This window comes from Populus euphratica, unplaced genomic scaffold, assembly GCF_000495115.2.
Source record: "Populus euphratica unplaced genomic scaffold, PopEup_1.0 scaffold28.1, whole genome shotgun sequence".
Classification (NCBI taxonomy): Eukaryota; Viridiplantae; Streptophyta; class Magnoliopsida; order Malpighiales; family Salicaceae; genus Populus; species Populus euphratica.
Window position 1 is genome coordinate 1,843,212 of NW_011499862.1, and position 20,076 is coordinate 1,863,287.

The following is a 20,076-nucleotide window of genomic DNA, read 5'->3' on the forward strand; positions in this document are numbered from 1 at the left end:
TTGTCAATGTTGCTTATGCTGCTCAAGGGAAGAATCGAGATAAAGGAACCATACAATGCTATAGTTGCAAGGAGTATGGGTATATTGCCCGTAATTATGGCAAGAAATTCTGCAGTTACTGTAAGCGGAATGGACACATTATTAAAAAATATCCCACACGTCCAGAAAATCGGAGAGCGCAAGCTTTTCAAGCTGTTGTTGTAAACCATCACATTCCTGGTTCTACTTCTACAACCACTGTCACTCCAGAAATGATACAACAAATGATTATCACTGCATTCTCTACGCTTGGACTTCAGGGTCAAGGTAATATTGTCTCTTCTTCTTGGATTGTTGATTCTGGAGCATCCAATCATATGACTGGCTCATCTGATTTGTTGTGTAATCTCCGGGAGTATAGTGGCTGACAAAATATTCAGATTGCTAATGGTAGTAATCTCCCGATTACAGCTATTGGTAATATTGAACCTTCTTTTCCTCATGTATTTGTTTCTCTTGGGTTGTCTCCTAATTTAATTTTTGTTGGATAAATGGTGGATAATAATTGGGATGTGCATCTCTCTCGTAATGGTTGTCTTGTACAGGATCAAGTATCTGGGAAGGTGATCGCGAGGGGGCCTAAAGTGAGAAGATTATTTCTATTGCAATTTACTATTCATAGAGCTTTGTCTTTAGCTTCTATTATTGTTAACAATAAGACAATAATTTGGCATAAATGATTGGGTCATCCAAAAAATGTTATTTTGTCTAATTTAATGAAGCGTGGTTTTCTTGGTCACAAAGATAAAGGTTTTACTCATAGCTTGTCTTTTGATTGCTCTACTTGCAAACTAGGGAAAAGTAAAACTTTACCTTTCCCTGCTTTTGGCAGTCGTGCTAATACATGTTTTAAGATTATACATTCTGATGTTTGAGGCATTGCTCCTATTATTTCAGATGCACAATATAAATATTTTGTGACCTTCATTGATGATTACAGTCATTTTACTTGGATTTATTTTCTCCGCACCAAAGATGAGGTTTTCACTGCTTTCCAAACCTTTCTAGCTTATATTGAAACACAATTCTCAACCTACATTAAGGTGTTTCGGTCTGATAATGGTGGTGAATATATTTCACATAAATTTCAGGCTTTTCTACAACAGAAAGGTATCATTTCGCAATGATCATGTCCATATACCCTTCAACAGAATAGGGTGGCTGAACATAAAAATCGTCACTTGCTGGATATGGTTCGTACATTGCTTTTAGAGTCTTCAGTTCCACCTAAATTTTAGGTTGAAGCTTTATCCACTACAGTTTATTTGATTAATCGTCTGCCTTCTCAACAATTGAACTTTGATTCTCCTTACTATCATCTTTTTAACATGCATCCTGACTACCATAATTTACACATTTGGTTATATTTGCTTTGTGCACTTGCCTTCTCATGAGCGTCACAAGTTTATAGCGCAGTCAGCAAGATGTGCTTTTATAGGTTATAGTGCTGGTCAAAAAGGTTTTTTATGTTATGATGCTATTACTAATCATCTGCGTATATCCAGAAATGTGACTTTCTTTGAACATGAGTATTATTTTCAGCAACACATACCTTGTTCCAATGGTTTTCTGCTTTCTACCTTTGATGATATCTCACCACCAGTTATGCGGTATCAACCTGGTTTTGTTTATTCACGAAGACAGCCCCCAGCATCACAAATCCTTCCTGATCCAGTTCCTACCCCAGTTGCTCTTCGACGATCTTCCTGCATTTGTCGTCCTCCTGATCGATATAGTTTTTTTGCTATTTTAAATGATACTACAGTTCCTACCTCTTATTCTCAGGCAACTAAACATGCATGCTGGAACAAAGCTATGCAAGAAGAACTTCAGACTCTTGAGGAGAATCATACTTGGGATATTATTCCATGTCTTACTGGCATCAAGCCCATTGGTTGTAAATGGATATATTCCATTAAGTTATGGTCTGATGGCTCACTTGATAGATATAAAGCAAGGTTGGTGGCACTCGGTAACCGTTAGGAGTATGACATAAACTATGAAGAAACCTTTGCACCTGTGGCAAAAATGACAACTGTACAACTTATTATAGCCATTGCTGCTTTTAAAGGCTGGTCATTGCAACAAATGGATGTTAAGAATGCTTTTTTGCATGGAGATCTTCAAGAAGAGATATATATAACTCCATCACCAGGTTTTTTTTCTACAACATCTGCTAATGTTTGCAAGCTAAAACGATCTCTCTATGGTCTGAAACAAGCACTGCGTGTTTGGTTTGATAAGTTCCGCTCAACACTTCTTGGCTTCTCCTTTGTCTAGAGTCAATATGATTCCTCTTTGTTCCTTTGCAAGACTACTAAAGGAATCGTTTTGCTCTTGGTATATGTTGATGATATCGTTATCACAGGGACTGACACTACATTGATTTTTCAGCTTCAAGAACGTCTTCATTCTTCTTTTTATATGAAGGACTTAGGTCCTTTACAGTATTTTTTAGGCCTTGAGGTGCATTCTACTACTACTAGTATTTTTCTACATTAGTATAAATACATCCAAGAGTTAATTGCTTTGGATGGTCTTCAAGAAGGTCATTCAGTTGATACTCCTTTGGAAGTGAATGCTAAATATCATCGTGGTGAGGGTGATTTTATATTTAATCCCTCTTTATATATGCAACTGGTAGGGAGTCTAAACTATCTCACTATCACTCGACCTGATATTTTCTTTGTTGTTCAACAAGTTAGCCAATTTATGCAAGCACCTACACATCTTCATTTGACTGCTGTTTGTCGCATTGTTCGCTATTTGCATGACACTTTTGCTCGAGGACTTTTCTTCCCTATAGATTCTCCTATTCATTTGGTTGCATATAGTGATGCTAATTGGGCTGGTTGTTCTGACACTCGCCGTTCAATTACTGGGTGGTGCATATTTCTTGGTAACTCTCTTGTTTCTTGAAAAAGTAAAAAGCAAGATCGGGTGTCTAAGTCCTCCACTGAGTCTGAATATCATGCTATGTCCTCTGCCTGTTCTAAAATTATTTGGCTTCGGGGACTCTTAGGTGAGCTTGGATTTCCTCAAGTTGAGTTTACTCCACTTTATGCAGATAATACTAGTGCCATTCAGATTGCTGCTAACCTGGTATTTCATGAGCGTACTAAGCACATTGAAGTGGATTGCCATTCTATTCGTGAAGCATATGATGCTCGTGTTATCTCTCTCCTGCATATCTCCACTACTCTTCAGACTGTTGATGTGTTCACTAAGGCTCTCTCCAAGCACCGACATCACTTTCATGTTGACAAATTGATGCTTATTGATCATCCAGCATCAATTTGAGGGGGAATATCAGTGGAAAAAATTATAGATCCGAATTATAAAAATTATGGCTGCAATTATAAGATTTATTTTACCATAATTAGTGCATTAAACTATATGTTTATTCTTACCTATATTAGAATATTAATCGTTACTGTATTAGTTATTTATATTTTTTTACCAAAATAAATTATACAACAACTCTTATTTAAATAGAAACGATCCTCGTGAAGAGGAGATTCAGCCATTTAATTTTAAAATTGTTAATACAACTCTTAGTGACCAAGACAAAATTCATTGATTTTGTTTTTTTAAATGATGTCAATTTATTGTTTTCTTTTTTGTGTTGGGCTGCAGGACACTATCAAAAGGGGCTTGAAATAGTAGTATTTTATCTACGTCGATTGATGTCATGCACCCATTAGTCTATTATCTAGATACTTCTCGAGCCAGTAGCTTGTAGCGTTTCAGTTTTTCTAGTTGGATTTGTCCAAGTTTTTAGTAGTGAAGGGTTAAAGTGAATATGTTTGGTTATTGGTGTCATTTAGATGGCATTTGGTTAAAGACATTGAAGAATTGAAAATAGATAGGAAATCCATGTATTTCCTGTTTTAAAACTAAGAAATCCGTTCAAAAACGCTACTTTAAAGATGAAATTTTTTACCAAACATTGGCCTTATCCTGAGTTGACTCTAAGGAGGGGTTTTACAAGTATGATCTCAGTCAACATTTTTGTTTCAGCCAGGATTGATTTAGAAAATGTGGAGGAACAAATCATAATAATTAGAAAAATCATTCAGGGTTTTGTAGGTAACAACTAGCCTGCTAGTATTACAGTTCAATGGTCATTATCATTGCTAAACAAAGTGAATGACCTTTGAAGCATGCAAAATTAAAGAAAACCTGGATTATCATTATTCCTTTTATTGTAACAGTCTGTCCTCATCCCCTTGTAATCATTCTGCCTCCATCTTCCACTTGGCGTTTCTCCAGCCGCCTTTCACAATATATAGAACTGGTGATCTAGTGAGTTTATATTATTCAGAGAGATCTGACTTCCACTTCGATCAGCAGAATATTAAAATGTCTGTGGCAATGCCATGCCTGAATCTTCACCTCTCCTAGGATAATCATTTCTTCTTAAGACTTCTATACAACCTGGATAGACTCAAAGTGCCATTTGCTTTTGAGATTCCGAAAATGACCAATCAGTTGAACTCTCATCCAAGCTTCATGTGGTGGGCTCGGGATGATGCCAAATTTAGTGAGCCTCCATCAAGAACACCATCTTTAATTGGTATCGAACGTATTCCTCCAACAAGAAGACCGTCTCCAGTTGGTAGTGAACATGTTCCTCCGACAACAAGAGAGTCATCAGTTGATAGTGAACATATTTCTGTGATAAGCAGACCGTCTTCAGTCGGCAGTAAACATACTTCTGAGGTTGGAGACAGTGTGATAACATTGCCAACTCAAGGCACCGTGACACCAGCTACAACAAGGGCTAATACGCCTGTATTCTCAAGCGGGGCATCACCAGAAATAAGATGTAAGATTGCGAATGCATCACCTGAAACAGCTAGGCATGTCGCCCTGAGAATGTATGAGAGTATGAAGAGGCATGGATTGAGAGAAGAGGCTGGCAAGGTTGTTGGTAAGGAGGAAAACGAGATGGAGGAAATAAAAGAGGGGGGAGTTGATAGGGTTAGGAGGAAGAGTGAAGACCTTATGGGAATGGATTATTTGTTGAGAGATGGCTTTGTTAGTTATCTTCGTGATATGGCAAAGATTACACCCCCTATCCCCCAACAGGTAATTAGTTTTCTCTATATATCTCTTATCTTGTAGGGTGGCTCCAGGATTATCAGAAAGGTACCAGATGACACTAAGAATCCTAGCTAGCTCTTGAGTCTAACCATATCTCACAGTGATTTCTAAAAAGTCTAACCATATCTCACTGTGATTTATAAGAAGTTAATGAAATAACAAGTAGCAACATTCTTCATTCTCCTTGGAAGAATCAGAAGGAAGCTTATGTGCACTAACAAGGGTCAGTTTTGCTCTGCAGTCTGATGAAAATCAGAAAGACAGAAATGCAATTTCAAAGGTTTCAGGCCTGTGAACATGAAGCATTCATTTGCCTCATTTCAGATCATTTTTCCATCCATGGCCTGACAGACTCTTAGACTTTATGTTAATGTCCTTGAATGCACTAGCATTACATTTTTGTAGATGAATGATCTACTAATAAGGTGAACAACCACACCAATTATTTTTCTTGTTATTGCTAGAAGTAGACAAGAATGTGAAACATTAGTTTAGAATCTTCATTTTGGCTGTCCTGGAGCTTCTACTTTTGTCTCTTTCAGTTCATGATGATCTCACAATTTTTCTTAAGACGTCTCAGAATTTGACTATGTTTAACAGTTAAACTTCGTTAGTTAATTAATTAATAAAAAACTTGATGACTTATGAGGTGATTCTATCCTTGTTATTTAGATGTCTTTTATTTAAGAGACAGACAAAAAAATCATAAAAAGATTTAAAAGAAAACTCCTATACCGTTTTCCTAATGTAACAGTGTCAGGCCTGTACAACCTGACCATTGACACGCACCTGGTCAATAAGCATGTAGTTTAATAGAAACTGGGATGTGTTGCAGGTAGTCCGGTTTTCCAATATAAAGTTGACAAGGAAGTTTCGCGTTACCGATGGCACATACGAAACATTTGGGAATAAGGTGGTGACATGCTTTGTTGGACCCTTAAAAACTCTTCTGCGAGAACAGGATTCAACATGGTTGCAGGTTCTGAAGGGTGTGGATGGGTATATTATGCCTGGCTCAATGACCCTTTTACTTGGTCCACCAGGTAAGTCTACAAAACCAGATAAATGTGACAAGCTAGGAAATTCATGGTGGAAGTGGTCAAAATTTATGCTCTCATCAAACAAGTTACAAAGTAAAGTTGATAGTGAAAAATCTCAAATTTTTTTTCTTTTCATACAAACCATAGAAACGTAGAAAGCACTGAGCAAGGATTGTTGGTAATATCATGAGCACAATGAAACTCAATGTGTTGCAGTAGAACAGAAAACTGGAATCTTAAAACTGTCACAAAGTAATTAGCATATTTTACGATGCTTACACTGTTTGATGTTCCTCTGCCAATGAAATCTTACAGGAAGTGGAAAGAGCAGTCTACTTGAAGTCATAGCAGGGAGAGTAAAAGTGAATAAGAACTTGATCTTGGAAGGAGCAGTGATGTACAATGATAAATATACCTCTGAGATTTCTCCGAGCAGACTTATTGCATACATAAATGGCCAGCTTAACAAGTAAGTTTCCTAACAAAATTACATGAACATGTGAAATGATATGTTCGGAGACGATAGCAACAAGAAGCAGATAAGCATTTCACTTCAATCATGTGCAATTGCAGGCACATTCCATTTCTTTCAGTTAGGGAGACACTCGAGTTTGCAAGGGACTGTACTCAGGGCATTCGACCAGAGAACTTTACTCCTCAGATGAGAAAATTCTTTGCACATGCACTTGTGGAGGGGCAGGATCCTGTACTAGAGTATGTGCTAGAAATTCTAAGCTTGAAGGAAATACAACACAAACTAGCAGGAGAAGAAATTTCTGACACTGACCGCCAAAAGCTCACAACAGCCGAGTTAGCTCTTGGAACATATTCTGTCATGCTTTACGATCAACCATTTTCAGGTTCTGATTTAGCAGCTACATATGATCTAGTGGACACCATAAGAACCATAAGCAGGATTCAGCAATCTTCTGCAATCATGTCACTCACCCAACTTTCACAGGAGGTGTTTGATCTTTTTGATAGGATCATATTACTTGGTGATGGGCATGTCCTGTTCCAAGGTCCTCGTCAAGATGCTATCCCTTACTTTTCCAACCTTGGGTTAGTCTGCAGAGTATGCCTAGTTAAAGCTGAGTGAAATTGATTCCTGCATGCATAAATAAAATTCTCATAACAGCAATATATCCAGCATAATGCTAAAAACCAATATCTTTCATTTTATAGGTACACTAAGCCCTCCCATGTTGAGTCCAATGAGTTTCTCGAAGACATTGCAGCTGGAAATGGTTACCAGTATCAGGAACAAGGAACAAGACCATTTACGCTAGATGAACTTGTGGCGTGCTATAAGATTTCAGATCACTACAACGATATAATGAGAATTGTTGATGAAGATGACGTGAAGTATACCTATTGGGTAGAAAGTGAGCCTGGACTAGGATTGTCCCTTAAGAGACCATCCAAACACCACCTCTCAGCTCATGCCCAGTCAAGTCGAGAAACAGGTAAACAAGCTAGTTGACAACGAATCAGGAAACTGTTGGTATAAGCTCTGTGCAATCCAATTTGACACTCATTAGAACACACCATACTTACAAGCTGAGTGGTTGCAGAATTAGTAGTTGCCAAGCTCTCCAGAAAGGTCGGACATTCAGGGGGGATAGAGAGTACAGGAAGAGTACAGATTGGAGATGTAGTCACAGCAATATCTTTGAACAAAGAAGAAATGCAATACCTATCTGTTGAGCCCCAAAGAATCCAACACGAACGCGCCTCACATGTATACTCTATATTGAAGCAGAAAAAAGGTTGCATTCGTCTCCAGGTGGAGCGTTACAAAGAAAAGGTAAGTGCAAACCACTCAACAACAAAGTGGACCAATGTGAGGAAAATGTGATTATTAAGTCCCATTAGTTAGTAATAAGGAAAAAAATTACAGAATACTTGATATGAGAAATCAATCACAACATTGCTTGATATGATTTGCCGGAATGATCTATTATGTAGGAAGAGGAGTACCAATCCCAATGGGAGCAGTTTCAAGGGCCTTTTGTTCAAACATGGTGGAAATCCACCAAAACTCTCGTCAAAAGGCAAATCAAGATCACCAAAAGGCTTCATGCTTTAATCAAATTAAGGCTTCTCCAGGTTAATACTACCATATGCTCCATAGCTTTCCTGCTCATGCAGATTAAAGGAACTTATCTGACCATGTCATTCTACAGTATCCACAACGATTTAGAGTATCATACGTTCTGCATCTTACTTAGAAACTAATTCATCCTTGAACTTTACAGGTAGTTCTGCTAGGCATTTTTGCAGGAACACTATTCTACAAACTAGGGGGTCAATACAACCAACAGAAAATGAACTCAATAAGGGCTCTTGGGTTTGTATCCACCATGAACATAATGCTCATAAACCTGGTGCAGCTTCCTCTGTACATGCTCCAAAGGCCAATCTTTTACAAGCACAAGGCACAGAGGTTCTTCAGAGTTTCATCGTACATAGTTGCCAATTGCATAGTCAATCTCCCACAGACCCTCCTAGAAGTACTCTTCGTTGAATTCTATTCCTCTGCTGAATCAGTCATAGCTCTCATATAACCTAAATATCCTAATCCTTGCAGGCATTGATATACACTCTCTTTGCTTATTTTCTTGCCGGGCTATCAATGGCAGGAAAAGGGTCACCATTATTTGCGTATCTGGCCCTCCTATTCCTGGTGGCATACTTTGGTTCATCAGTCTTCTTCTTTCTAAGTACCATCTCTTCAATTCCAGAGGTTGGGAATGCTTTGGCAGGTACTTCATTTATCTTGACAAAAGGCGTTCACTATTTATTTATGTGGTTCTCCATTATCTACTATCCGTCTAACACCTGAACAGCATACTTTCGTTACCATGCCAACTTTTTCTCATTTTCCTCGCATCAGGACTTATAAAGACATGAGGCAAAGGTCTTCATGCTGTGTTTAATGAAGGCAATGTAGCCATTCACAAACATGTGTCCTCGACTTAAAGTCTTAGGGGAAAACTGCCATGTTGATGCAGTCAGAAACAAATAGCCATCTAATGCAGTTGCATTTACTTTCTGCAGGTCTTCTAGTCTCAATCTTCCTACTCTTCAGTGGATTTTTGATCTACCCATCCAGCATGCCAAATTACTGGAAATGGCTCATGTATGTGAACCCAGTTCACTGGGCTAACGTCTCCTTCTGCAGGTTCCAATTCATTGAGGGTTACCCAGATCCTTGCTCCAACTACCTTGGCCAACTCCCATTTTGTGACCAATTCCCAACAATGACAGTTGGGAAAGCATACCTGACCTTTCATGAGCTTTCTGAAGATTCTAAGAGACCTTGGCTACCTTATGTCATTCTGCTAGGATGGATTGCCTTCGCTAATATCTTGACACTATTAGGGCTAAAGAACATAGAATTTGTGGAGACAAGCCGGTCATTGCCCTATGTCAGAAAGTCAACCACGGTTTACAATTATGAAGAAGACGCAGACAGTGAATCTCAATCTAACTACAGTTTCCGTCAGAATTCTGAAAAATATGATGCTTCCACATATCCTTCACCGCAAAATTCAGGGACAATTTACAGAACAATGAAGAACAACGGCACAGTTGATACATGGATGGAGGAATTTCGTGTGGATATAGAGAAGAACGGGCTAGGAATTCCTGTGGAGCCAGTGACTCTCCTATTTGAGGGTTTGTCATTCACAAGGTGAGCCTTATCATCCATTTGAAACCAAAACTCCATATCTCAGCTCTTTTTATGGTGCTCCTAAACCATCTCCAACTTGGATTTTTTTTTAACTAATCCATGATCATCTAAAATATTAAACCTAATAAAAAACTTTGAAGTAGAAAACGAAAAGGATGGTTCCTGCATTCCATTTATATGTATTGACATGATAATTCATCCATCAGGTACAACGAGGGAAATAAAGAAAGGAGCTCAGTTTTCAGCAATATCACAGGCTATGCCGAACCCCAGAACATGCTAGCTTTACTAGGTGGTACAAGAACAAATAAGGCCACACTGCTCCAATGCCTGGCTGGTAGGGTCCCTTGTACAGGCAACCTACAGGCAAATGGCTTCAGACCAGGAGCTCCCTTTTGTCGGTTAATTGGGTATGTTGAGAAGCTTGATGCCCATCAACCTTACCTCTCTATACGTGAATCTCTTCAATTCAGCGCTGCACTCCGTCTAGGAAAAGAAGTTGGCTCCATGGTGCGTAACATCCATGTTGAGCTGGTCCTCAGCCAGCTTGGTTTACTTCCGTATTCGAACCAACTTGTAGGTTCCCTCTGCGACTCCACTGGAAAGACATTTGAAATAGCCAAAAAGTTAACAATTGCAGTTGAGATGGCTGCAAATCCAAGCATTATCTTTCTAGAAGAGCCAATATCGGGCCTTGATACCACAGGAACTTCAACTGTCCTCAATGTTCTATCTAAAGTGTCCCGTTCTGGTCGAGTCATTATCGCCTCTCTTACACATGCTAATGGACGGATACTGTCCTCTTTCGACCTGGCTCTCATCTTAACAGAAGAAGGGCATCAAGCATATTTTGGCCAGGTAGGATATAACTGCAATGAGTTGCTGGAGTATTTCACATCAATCCCGAAGGCCCCTCGTTACGCTGAAAATGCAACTCCAGTTAACTTTGTTATGAGAGCTCTTGGCTTAGGTATACGAAAGGGACAAACTCCGCAAATAAATTACGCAGAGATATATCAAACTAGTTTTTTGCAGGAGATCAACAGCAAAACAATCAGCAATGCAAAGAAATTGATAAAGGAAAGAGCATCAGAGGATCAATTTTCTACTTACTCAGCTCCATATTCACAGCAAGCCATTTGGGTTTTGTTAAGAACACAGAGATTCTTGTGGAGGAACGTGCAGTACACATATGGTAGACTTATAGGCTGCATAATGATTGGACTCTTGATGGGATCCTTGTACTATCAAATTGAATACAAGGACACATATGGTGCAACTTCACGTATGCTATACATATACATGCAAGTTTTACTCATCGGAGTGATCTCAGCTAACAATGTTATTCCCCAGATTGGCACAGACAGGTTAGTCTATTTCCGGGAGAAAAGGGCTGGAATGTATCTTCCAGTATTTTACCCGGTATCATGGGCAGTTGGTGAGATCCCATACATTTTCATTGCTACACTTGCAGTTGTAGGGATAGGGAATGGTATGGCAGGAATTGGAACAGGATCCATGGCAGAATTCCTACAGTATTGGTTAGTGCTCTTCATTTTTACTTTGTGTGTAACATATTTCGGGATGATGATAACTTTCCTAGCACCGCTGCCAACACTAGCCGCATTTGCAGTGTCAATTGTGACATCAATGTGGGTGTCAGCTTCTGGTGTAGTTGTTGTCCTATCCGACATCAGGTTCTACCGATGGGTGTATTGGAGCAATCCATTCCAATTAACAATGAATATGATGACCTCTATCAGTTTCTACTGCAATACAAAGGAGTGTGCAGCAAATTGTGGTTGCCCAAGGTTTCCAGACGGTTCGTATGTTTGGGATAAATTGGCATTGTTAAGAAGCTTGGATCATGGAAGGATGGAAACAGACATACTGAAATTGTCTGCAATGTGTGTACTGTTTGCCAGTCTAGCCTTCATCTTCTTTACTGTGCTGAAGCACAACTCCCCTCCACAATCATAGATCCATTGTAAGAATCAGATGGGGGCAAGATCGCTGAACAAGATTCTCCATGTATATTCACTTTTTTAAAACAATATTCATTTGGTCTATATGTATCCTTGTCCACAACCCAATGCTTGCCTAATCTTCAATGGAAGCTGGCTAGAGAATGTGCATATTTTGATACCATTAATAAATCCAAATATAACCACTAAAGCCAAAAGCATTACATGAGAAAAACAGGAAATGGAAGACATCTAAGAAAGATCACTAAAATTATTGCAATCCACAAAAGACTTACAAAGGAGAGGATGAAATCATATTCAAATTCCAGTTATTGTAATATATAAGCAATTAACATTTTTACACAGCAAAGCATACCTTGATTCAATCAAGGAACTATGCAAACGATGATGATACATCAAGTAGTTGATAGGTAAAAATTTACTTTATCATAACCACAAAAAAAAAAAGAAAAAAAAAAAAAGCAGTGCCCAAATCAGAAAAAAGACCTATCCCCAATCCAGGAACGGAAAGGGCGGATAACCACCATCTGGAGGAGGCTTTAGTGATGGAGGCAGGTTACCCCAGGACATTCCCATGCTCTCTCTCACCGCAACACCTGCAAATCAGGACATTGCCAAAATTAAGCTGCAAAATCAGTAACGAAAAGAAGGAATTTATAAGGCTTAGATATACCAGTATAATTGTCCATTATAGGAAAACAGCGACAGTTTTACCATGCGATTCACACCCGCATCATCATCACTAACATATATATTCTAAAAACTCAATCTTTGAATATAGTTCCATACAACACAAGATTCAATCTTTGAATATGGTTCCATACAACACAAGATTCAATAAAAATGGTTCCATACAACACAAGAGGATAAAACCTTGAATAAAATAACCAAGTAGATTCAACAGCAAAAGATCATGAATTAACAATCCTCCAAAGCTTAGTTCCAAACGTACCTGCAAAAGAATTGCCCCCAGCCAATTGATTTCCAGGCATAGTTGGTGACTGAACATTATCCTTGAAAGCAGTTCCTAAATGTCAAAACAAACACATCCTTAGACACTAAAAAGATCCCATCTTTTTCCATGACAGATTAATCACTTAATTCCCAGCTATATAATACTCCATAAAAGCAAAAATTTTACCTTGACTAGTAGCAAAATTAGTATGCAAATACTTGCAAGAATCTCCATAAGGACAAAAACCCTTCAAAACCACAAAGAAGCACCACCATTTTAAATGAAAACAAGAGAACACATCAAAGTATCCAACCAACCCAAGATTGATCATAGCAAATGCAAAGAATTGAACTCATAAATTTGAAGAGAATATAAAATATAATAATACCGTTTTGACAAAGCGGTTGCAGAGTCCCTTAACAAAGCCACCAGCATCAGTGTTATTGGAATTGAGGGTGTTGCTGTTGCTGCTGGACCAGAGAGATTTGGCGCGTAAATGAGAGGAGCTTTGAAGATGGCGCTTTCGAGCATGTGGGGTGTCTTGGAATTGCTTGTCGCAGTAGTCGCAGTAGTATTTCCCTACGGGCATTCTTTCTTTCTTTTTGCCTATACAGATTTAGAGAAAGAGAGGTAGCAGCCTTTGCTTTTGCTGTGCTGCCTGGTTCACCACTACTTTCACTGCTCATTTGTTTGCGGGAAGAAGATGGGCTAGTTCGGTCTACTCTTGGGCTTTATAGCCCTTTTCTTTTTTATGATCTTTTTTTTTTTAATTCTCGGATCATCTTTTTTTAAAAAATAAATAAATCAAGGTTTCAATTTAGATGGAAATTTTTTATTTCACTTATATTTTTTAGGGATATTTTATCATTTATTCGTATAGATTGGGAGGATTCTCTCACTTGGTAGATAAAAATATCCCTTAAACCACTAAGAAAGAAAATATTTTTTTGAAATTTACAAAAATAATATTTTTATTTCAAAACCCAAAAAACCTAGAAGGCTATATTTATGTTCTGCACAATATATATATATATATATATATAATAAATGTATTTTGTTATTTAGCTGCTAAAAATATTTTGAAATGAATTCACGGCATAAATTAACAGACATGGCTAGGTTGAAAAAATAGACATTAATTTTAATACATTTAAACTAACATAGAAAAACACTCCATGTCTGTCCAGTGCATATTTAATATTGTACTTGTTTTTACATTTTAAAATAATATTCTTACATGTTTATTTTATGATTTTAGTGTTCTAACATAAAAGATTTTGAGGAAATACAAAGGAATTATTTTAATATATTTATAATTAAGAAGTGTTTTTTAAAAAGACATATGGACCCCACCCTCGTTAAGAATTTCGGCCTAAGAGTTTGAAAGATGGGAAAGTCTAGATTTTGAACTAGGGTAGGCCCCTACAAGCTATACATTATTGTCCGAACATGCCTCTCATTGGGTCCCACCGCACATCAAAGCATCCTTGCCTAACCCTCCCAGCACCCATTGACTTTACGCAGAGCTCTTCAGCCTCTCTTTCTTTCAAGGGTATAATGGTATTTTCCTTTATGATTTCTACCTTTGAATGTGAGAACTGTTGTACTTTGCTTGCCCTTGTATGGTGCTCGAGTCTGTCCAAATCTTTTTTTTTTTTTTATTTTCAAAATTCCAATTATTTCCACCGTCCAATAAACCAACCCAAATAAATAAATAAAACGCAAGTTTCATGCAAACCAAAAATAATAAATAAATAAAATAAAAGTCATAAAGATGCCATGTATTATTTAATATGTTTTTGTTAGATGTTAAAGGCTTTATCTTTTCAACTCGTAATTTTTTGTTGTTGTTGTTGGTGCTGGAGAGGACTGTTCGAAATTATAATGGAATTGGATCCACTGAGTGCAAGGATTCAATTAATAAAAAAGAAATTTAAAAGTTTGTTTTGAAACTTTTTTAAAAAATTAATTTAGTTTTTAATTAGAATTTAGATATTATTTAGTAAATTGATCAAATTAATTCTAATTTTATTTTAAAAAAATCAAAGTGAATTTAATAAGATTTGGGGAAATGCATTTACCATAAGAAAAAAAAAGTCACGAAAAATAACAAATTCTAAAAAAAAAAAGATAAAACACTTTACTTTATATTTATTTTTATATTTTAAAAGTATTTTTAAATAAATTTAAATTTAAATTTTTTATTTTTTATTTTAAATTAATTTTTTAATGTCTTTAGATTATTATAAAAATAATTTAAAAAAATAAAATTACAACCACGATATATAAAAAGAAAGAAAGAAAGCACTTTCTAAAGTGTATTGTATCGGAAGGCATCTGCTTATGTTATTACCCACAAAAATGGATCTATTCTCCCCGCTTTCTCTTTCCATTGTCTGACCCTCTTCTTCCTCCTCTTATTTCCTAAAACGGCTTTATTGGTATGTTTTTTGTTTCCTGTGTTGCTTCTTTTTTCTTTTCTTTTTTCAAAAGTTTGCATCTATTTTTTTTATTCAAGCATGCAAAGATTGAAACTTTTTGGGGATTTTGAGATAATTTGTGTGTATTGGCTTCTGGGTTGTGTTGGATCTATTGAAGCTTTGATTTTTGTATCCGGTTTGGTTTGTCATATTTTTTTGGAGGGGTAATTTTAGATTTTCTTTGTGGATTATGTTCACGGGCTTTGATTATTTTTTTTGTTTAATTATTGTCTTGGGAATTTTTTTGGGATGATTTGTTTGTTTTTATTGTTAGATCTTAGTGGACTTTGTTTGCTTTAAAGTAATTTTTTTATGTATATTTCGTGGAGATCAAAATACTTTTACCGGTTTCATTTGCTTGTCATTTCTTCAAGTGATGTTTCGGTTTCATTTGCTTGTCATTTCTTCAAGTGATGTTTTCTTTTGATGTGTTAATTTATCTCCTGATTCTTTGTATTCTGCTGTGTTGGTGTTTGAGGTTCTTGATTTTGAACCTGAGGCAGGAATTTACGTGTAGAACCTGCTTGATCTGTTCTGTTATGCGTATACATCAGTCATTAATTTTTTTGCAGTGAAGGGGATAAACTTTAGAGTGTGAATTTATTGTTGAAGTACTAGCCTTTTGTATCTAATTGACCTTGAGTTTTATTTCGTGGGTTTTGGTTTAGTTCTGTTACATTGTGGAAGATGAATGGGTGGATATCATGTGTTTTGATGCAATTTCAATCAATTAGTTGAGAGTTCTAACATTTTTCGATTGCTGCAGGTAATGTTTAATTCCACTGAAGTTCGAGAGTAAGAATAATTTATTCTTGTCTAACAAATGGCTTCTGCGGGGGTGGCACCTACCTCGGGTTTGAGAGAAGCTGGTGTCCATGATGCTGGCGTGGATAAGTTACCTGAGGAAATGAATGACATGAAAATTAGGGATGAAAAAGTATGGTGACTAGTACATCTTTCCTACTTATCATTGGTTTTGCCACTTTTTTTTTTGTGTTGTCCTTGGTGGATTTTGGATATGGTCTCTCAACTCAGGCATGTATTTTTAGGACATGGAGGCAACAGTAGTGGATGGTAATGGTACAGAGACAGGTCATATTATAGTAACAACAATTGGTGGTCGAAATGGCCAGCCAAAGCAGGTATAATAGTCTGCCTTCTCCATTAATATCTTCTAGCAAGTCAATAGCCCCTTGCACTTTGAGGGTAATTTTCAGGATGTAGCGTGATGGAGTTTAAAATGACTGGCCCAATTTGCTTCCTGATTGGGAGAGGTTCATATCACATATTCCATCCTATACATTATTATCCGTTTCTAATTAAGGATGATGAATCAGCAATTTAGTTTGTTTATTAGGGGATGTCCCATTCTCTTGTGTTGTATTATATTTCTTTTTATCATAGTCAATGTGTCTTTCTTCTATTTAAACTATGCAGACAATAAGTTACATGGCTGAGCGTGTTGTTGGGAATGGTTCATTTGGAGTTGTTTTCCAGGTATGCTGTCTTAGACTATAGTGTTTTGCTGAATATTTCCCGATAGTGTATTGCTACATTCTTTCTAGATTGTCACCAAGTACTCATGTTTCCATTTTGCCTTTCTGCATTCTTGGTTTTAGGCAAAATGCTTAGAGACCAGTGAAACTGTTGCTATAAAGAAAGTTCTTCAAGATAAGAGGTACAAGAACCGTGAGCTGCAAACCATGCGTCTCCTTGACCACCCGAATGTTGTCTCCTTGAAGCATTGCTTCTTTTCAACAACTGAGAAAGATGAGCTTTATCTTAATCTGGTTCTTGAGTACGTCCCTGAAACTGTTCATCGTGTGATTAAACATTACCGCAAGTTGAATCAGAAGATGCCACTAATATATGTCAAGCTCTATACATATCAGGTATGGAGCTATTCAATTGAATTGGGTTTTTACGGTGGTCTATGCTTAAGATGTCTAAAATTTAGATGTCCTTGTTCTTGTGGACCCATTTTCTTCTTTTTACTTTTTTTATCCATTACTTTGTTATTTCTTTCTCCCAAGGCACCTAAATTTTTTGCCTCAATACTTGAAACACTATCATCTTGGAGGTATTGTTTATTAGGAACATTGGCAAGATGTTAACATGCTGATTCTTGGCAGATATTTAGGGCATTGTCATACATCCATCGTGCTATTGGGGTGTGTCATCGTGACATTAAACCTCAAAACCTTTTGGTAAGATTTTGTGCTCATTTTATGGCTTATACATGTATATGTTTAGTTGTATTCCTCTAGTCCACCATCACCAATTTATCATTTTTTTCGTTTTGGGGAATGAAAACCTAGAATGTATATGTGATACTTTCATTGTTGTGGAACCTTAAGTAGCTCTATACATCTTCAACAAAAGTTGATTAAAAAAATATAAATATTTGGTTGTAACCTGTCTTATGCAAGTAAAGTGGTCGTCCTCCTTGATTGGAGGACACAATCTTTTGTTTTGTTTATACACTCATTTATTTGATGTCACCAAACATTTTTTTAAAGTTAGTTTCAAATTTTTTTCTTGATGCAGGTGAATCCTCATACACATCAGGTTAAATTATGTGATTTTGGCAGTGCTAAAGTCTTGGTATGCTTTGCTACTTGTTATTTTTCACTGTTTGGTCTTCACATTTGCTTTTATTTTTTTACTGGGATACTGTTTCTTCTGACAGGTTAAAGGGGAGCCAAATATATCTTATATCTGTTCTAGGTATTACAGAGCACCTGAACTTATATTTGGAGCAACTGAATACACCACAGCTATTGACATCTGGTCTGCTGGCTGTGTCCTTGCTGAGCTATTGCTTGGACAGGTAGGAAGCTTTTGTGGACAAGGTTTTTTTTTTTTTTATTTCACATTATGATCTCCACAACAAGCTTTAATAAATGTATCGATTATGTCAGCCTCTATTTCCTGGTGAGAGTGGAGTCGACCAGCTTGTTGAGATTATCAAGGTAAGTTTAGTATCTTGTATGTTCTAATTGCTCTGTCTACACATAAAGTGTGAGTTTTTTTTTTCACATCAAAGAAAGTTGTCTACTCTTTGGTAAAATATACGTTTCTGACATTATCCTTGATTTACTTTAATTCATAAAATGCTCTATTTTCCAGGTTTTGGGCACTCCAACAAGGGAGGAAATTAAGTGCATGAACCCAAATTATACGGAGTACAAATTCCCGCAGATTAAGGCTCATCCTTGGCACAAGGTATTAGAAATTCTAGATTTGTATTTCGTGGTTCATGCTATTACCTTCTTATCATCCATTAACTTCTGTTTGTTTCATGCTTAGATATTCCACAAGCGCATGCCTCCAGAAGCAGTTGATCTGGTTTCAAGATTACTGCAATACTCCCCTAACTTACGGTGCACAGCTGTGAGTGTTTTTCTGGAATAATACTCTGCTCCATTTGACCATATAATTTTGTGAATGTATCATAACCTTCTTTAAATTTCTATGTTTCTTTCCTTAGCATTGCTTTTTAATATTTTACTTTGAAAGCCTGATGTAAAACTGTCACTGGAACTTGGACTAGTGTCCGTCTGCGCAATTGTAACTTTTTTACTGCTTGATTTTGATCACTGAAGCTTGTTAGATATTTTTACCTGGTGTTGATTATATAGAACGGAGCTTGTTAGGTGCTCATTGTAATCACTTCCTCTGGGCTTGTTTAATTTTTTGTTTGATTCGAAGCTATCTTACTGCTATGTGCTTGCTCTGGTTTCAGCTGGATGCCTTGATGCATCCCTTTTTTGACGAGCTCCGTGACCAAAACACCCGCTTGCCAAACGGGCGTTTCCTTCCACCATTATTTAACTTCAAATCTCATGGTATGAAATTATTATAGAGAAATTGTTTTGTCACAAATCTGAGTTCATAATTCATTAATGTCGTGTACTTACTTTATCTCATGGTATGAAATTTTTATAGAGAAATTGTTTTTTCACAAGTCTGAGTTCATAATTCATTAATCTCGTGTACTTACTTTTGTTGTTTCTGCTGCTGCTGATATTCAACTAGAATTGAAGGGGGTGTCAGTTGAGACGCTGGTCAAATTGGTACCCGAGCATGCAAGAAAACAATGTGCCTTTCTTGGTTTGTGATTTTAATGTCACAAACTCAGCAAGTGTTGTCCCAATCTGGAAAGCTATGATTGTTCTCTCGTATCTATGCTGCTTGGTTCCCTGTGCATCGTTGTTGTATCCCATTTATCTTATGTAAACGCAGATTTAGAGACAATGGTACTTGATGTTTGCCCTAGCCTCCATTGGCGGTCTGATTACTCTGTGTACCTTGTAATGTTACTAACAGCTAAAGATCAAATGTGATTTATAGTCTTTTTTGTTATTTTTTCGTGTTTTTCATTTGAAAGTTGGAAAGTTCAATAGAAATATATTAAAATAATATTTGTTATTTTATTTTTTAAAATTTATTTTTCATGTCAAATAAAAAAAAGTTGTTTCGAAGTTTTATTTTTTTAAATGAAAATAGGCTCTTAGTGTTGATGAAGAGGCTTGACAGTTCTCATCTGTTTCGACAGACAAGTAGCTAGCCCATGTTTGTGGTAATCTGCTCGTGGACTGAGTTCCTTGAACTTGGATGCAAACTGTGGACAAGGACTCCGGTCCTGACTCCTGTGTAACAAAGATTGTTAAGAAAAACTTCGAATGGATTGCCGTAAACCTTGTTATCCTGAAAATGTACATTGCCACCCCTAACATATGCATATACGTGCAGATATATATATATATACACA

At 36.9% G+C, this 20,076-nt stretch overlaps 3 protein-coding genes and 1 long non-coding RNA gene across 5 annotated transcripts; 2 read left to right on the forward strand and 2 right to left on the reverse strand.

The window, feature by feature from the left end:
- Positions 1-4,233: 4,233 nt before the first annotated feature.
- LOC105125198 (ABC transporter G family member 29-like) lies at positions 4,234-12,009 on the forward strand. Its single transcript, XM_011025541.1, has 11 exons — positions 4,234-5,130; positions 5,981-6,188; positions 6,501-6,654; positions 6,759-7,247; positions 7,371-7,651; positions 7,760-7,992; positions 8,154-8,294; positions 8,444-8,698; positions 8,776-8,950; positions 9,246-9,882; positions 10,089-12,009. Exons 1-11 carry the CDS (start codon positions 4,519-4,521, stop codon positions 11,860-11,862), a joined length of 4,959 nt encoding a protein of 1,652 aa, XP_011023843.1. The 5' UTR covers positions 4,234-4,518; the 3' UTR covers positions 11,863-12,009.
- Positions 12,010-12,138: 129 nt separating this feature from the next.
- Positions 12,139-13,528, reverse strand: LOC105125197 (C2H2 and C2HC zinc fingers superfamily protein). Its single transcript, XM_011025540.1, has 4 exons — positions 13,211-13,528; positions 13,009-13,069; positions 12,820-12,894; positions 12,139-12,463 (listed from the first exon to the last, which is right to left on the reverse strand). Exons 1-4 carry the CDS (start codon positions 13,409-13,411, stop codon positions 12,354-12,356), a joined length of 447 nt encoding a protein of 148 aa, XP_011023842.1. The 5' UTR covers positions 13,412-13,528; the 3' UTR covers positions 12,139-12,353.
- Positions 13,529-15,116: 1,588 nt separating this feature from the next.
- Positions 15,117-19,673, forward strand: LOC105125200 (shaggy-related protein kinase alpha). 2 transcript variants are annotated; one of them, XM_011025542.1, is made up of 13 exons: positions 15,117-15,263; positions 16,069-16,239; positions 16,352-16,444; positions 16,740-16,799; positions 16,922-17,194; positions 17,435-17,509; positions 17,850-17,906; positions 17,992-18,132; positions 18,224-18,274; positions 18,432-18,527; positions 18,612-18,695; positions 19,048-19,150; positions 19,341-19,673. In XM_011025542.1, the coding sequence occupies exons 2-13, from the start codon at positions 16,126-16,128 to the stop codon at positions 19,421-19,423; spliced, it is 1,230 nt and encodes a 409-aa protein (XP_011023844.1). In that variant the 5' UTR covers positions 15,117-15,263; positions 16,069-16,125; the 3' UTR covers positions 19,424-19,673. The 2 variants fall into 2 exon arrangements, with proteins under 2 accessions (XP_011023844.1, XP_011023845.1); XM_011025543.1 differs by lacking the exon at positions 15,117-15,263 and adding an exon at positions 15,296-15,466.
- Positions 15,312-16,062, reverse strand: LOC105125199 (uncharacterized). Its single transcript, XR_842193.1, has 2 exons — positions 15,718-16,062; positions 15,312-15,680 (listed from the first exon to the last, which is right to left on the reverse strand). It is a non-coding gene; the product is annotated as an uncharacterized LOC105125199 (long non-coding RNA).
- Positions 19,674-20,076: the final 403 nt, after the last annotated feature.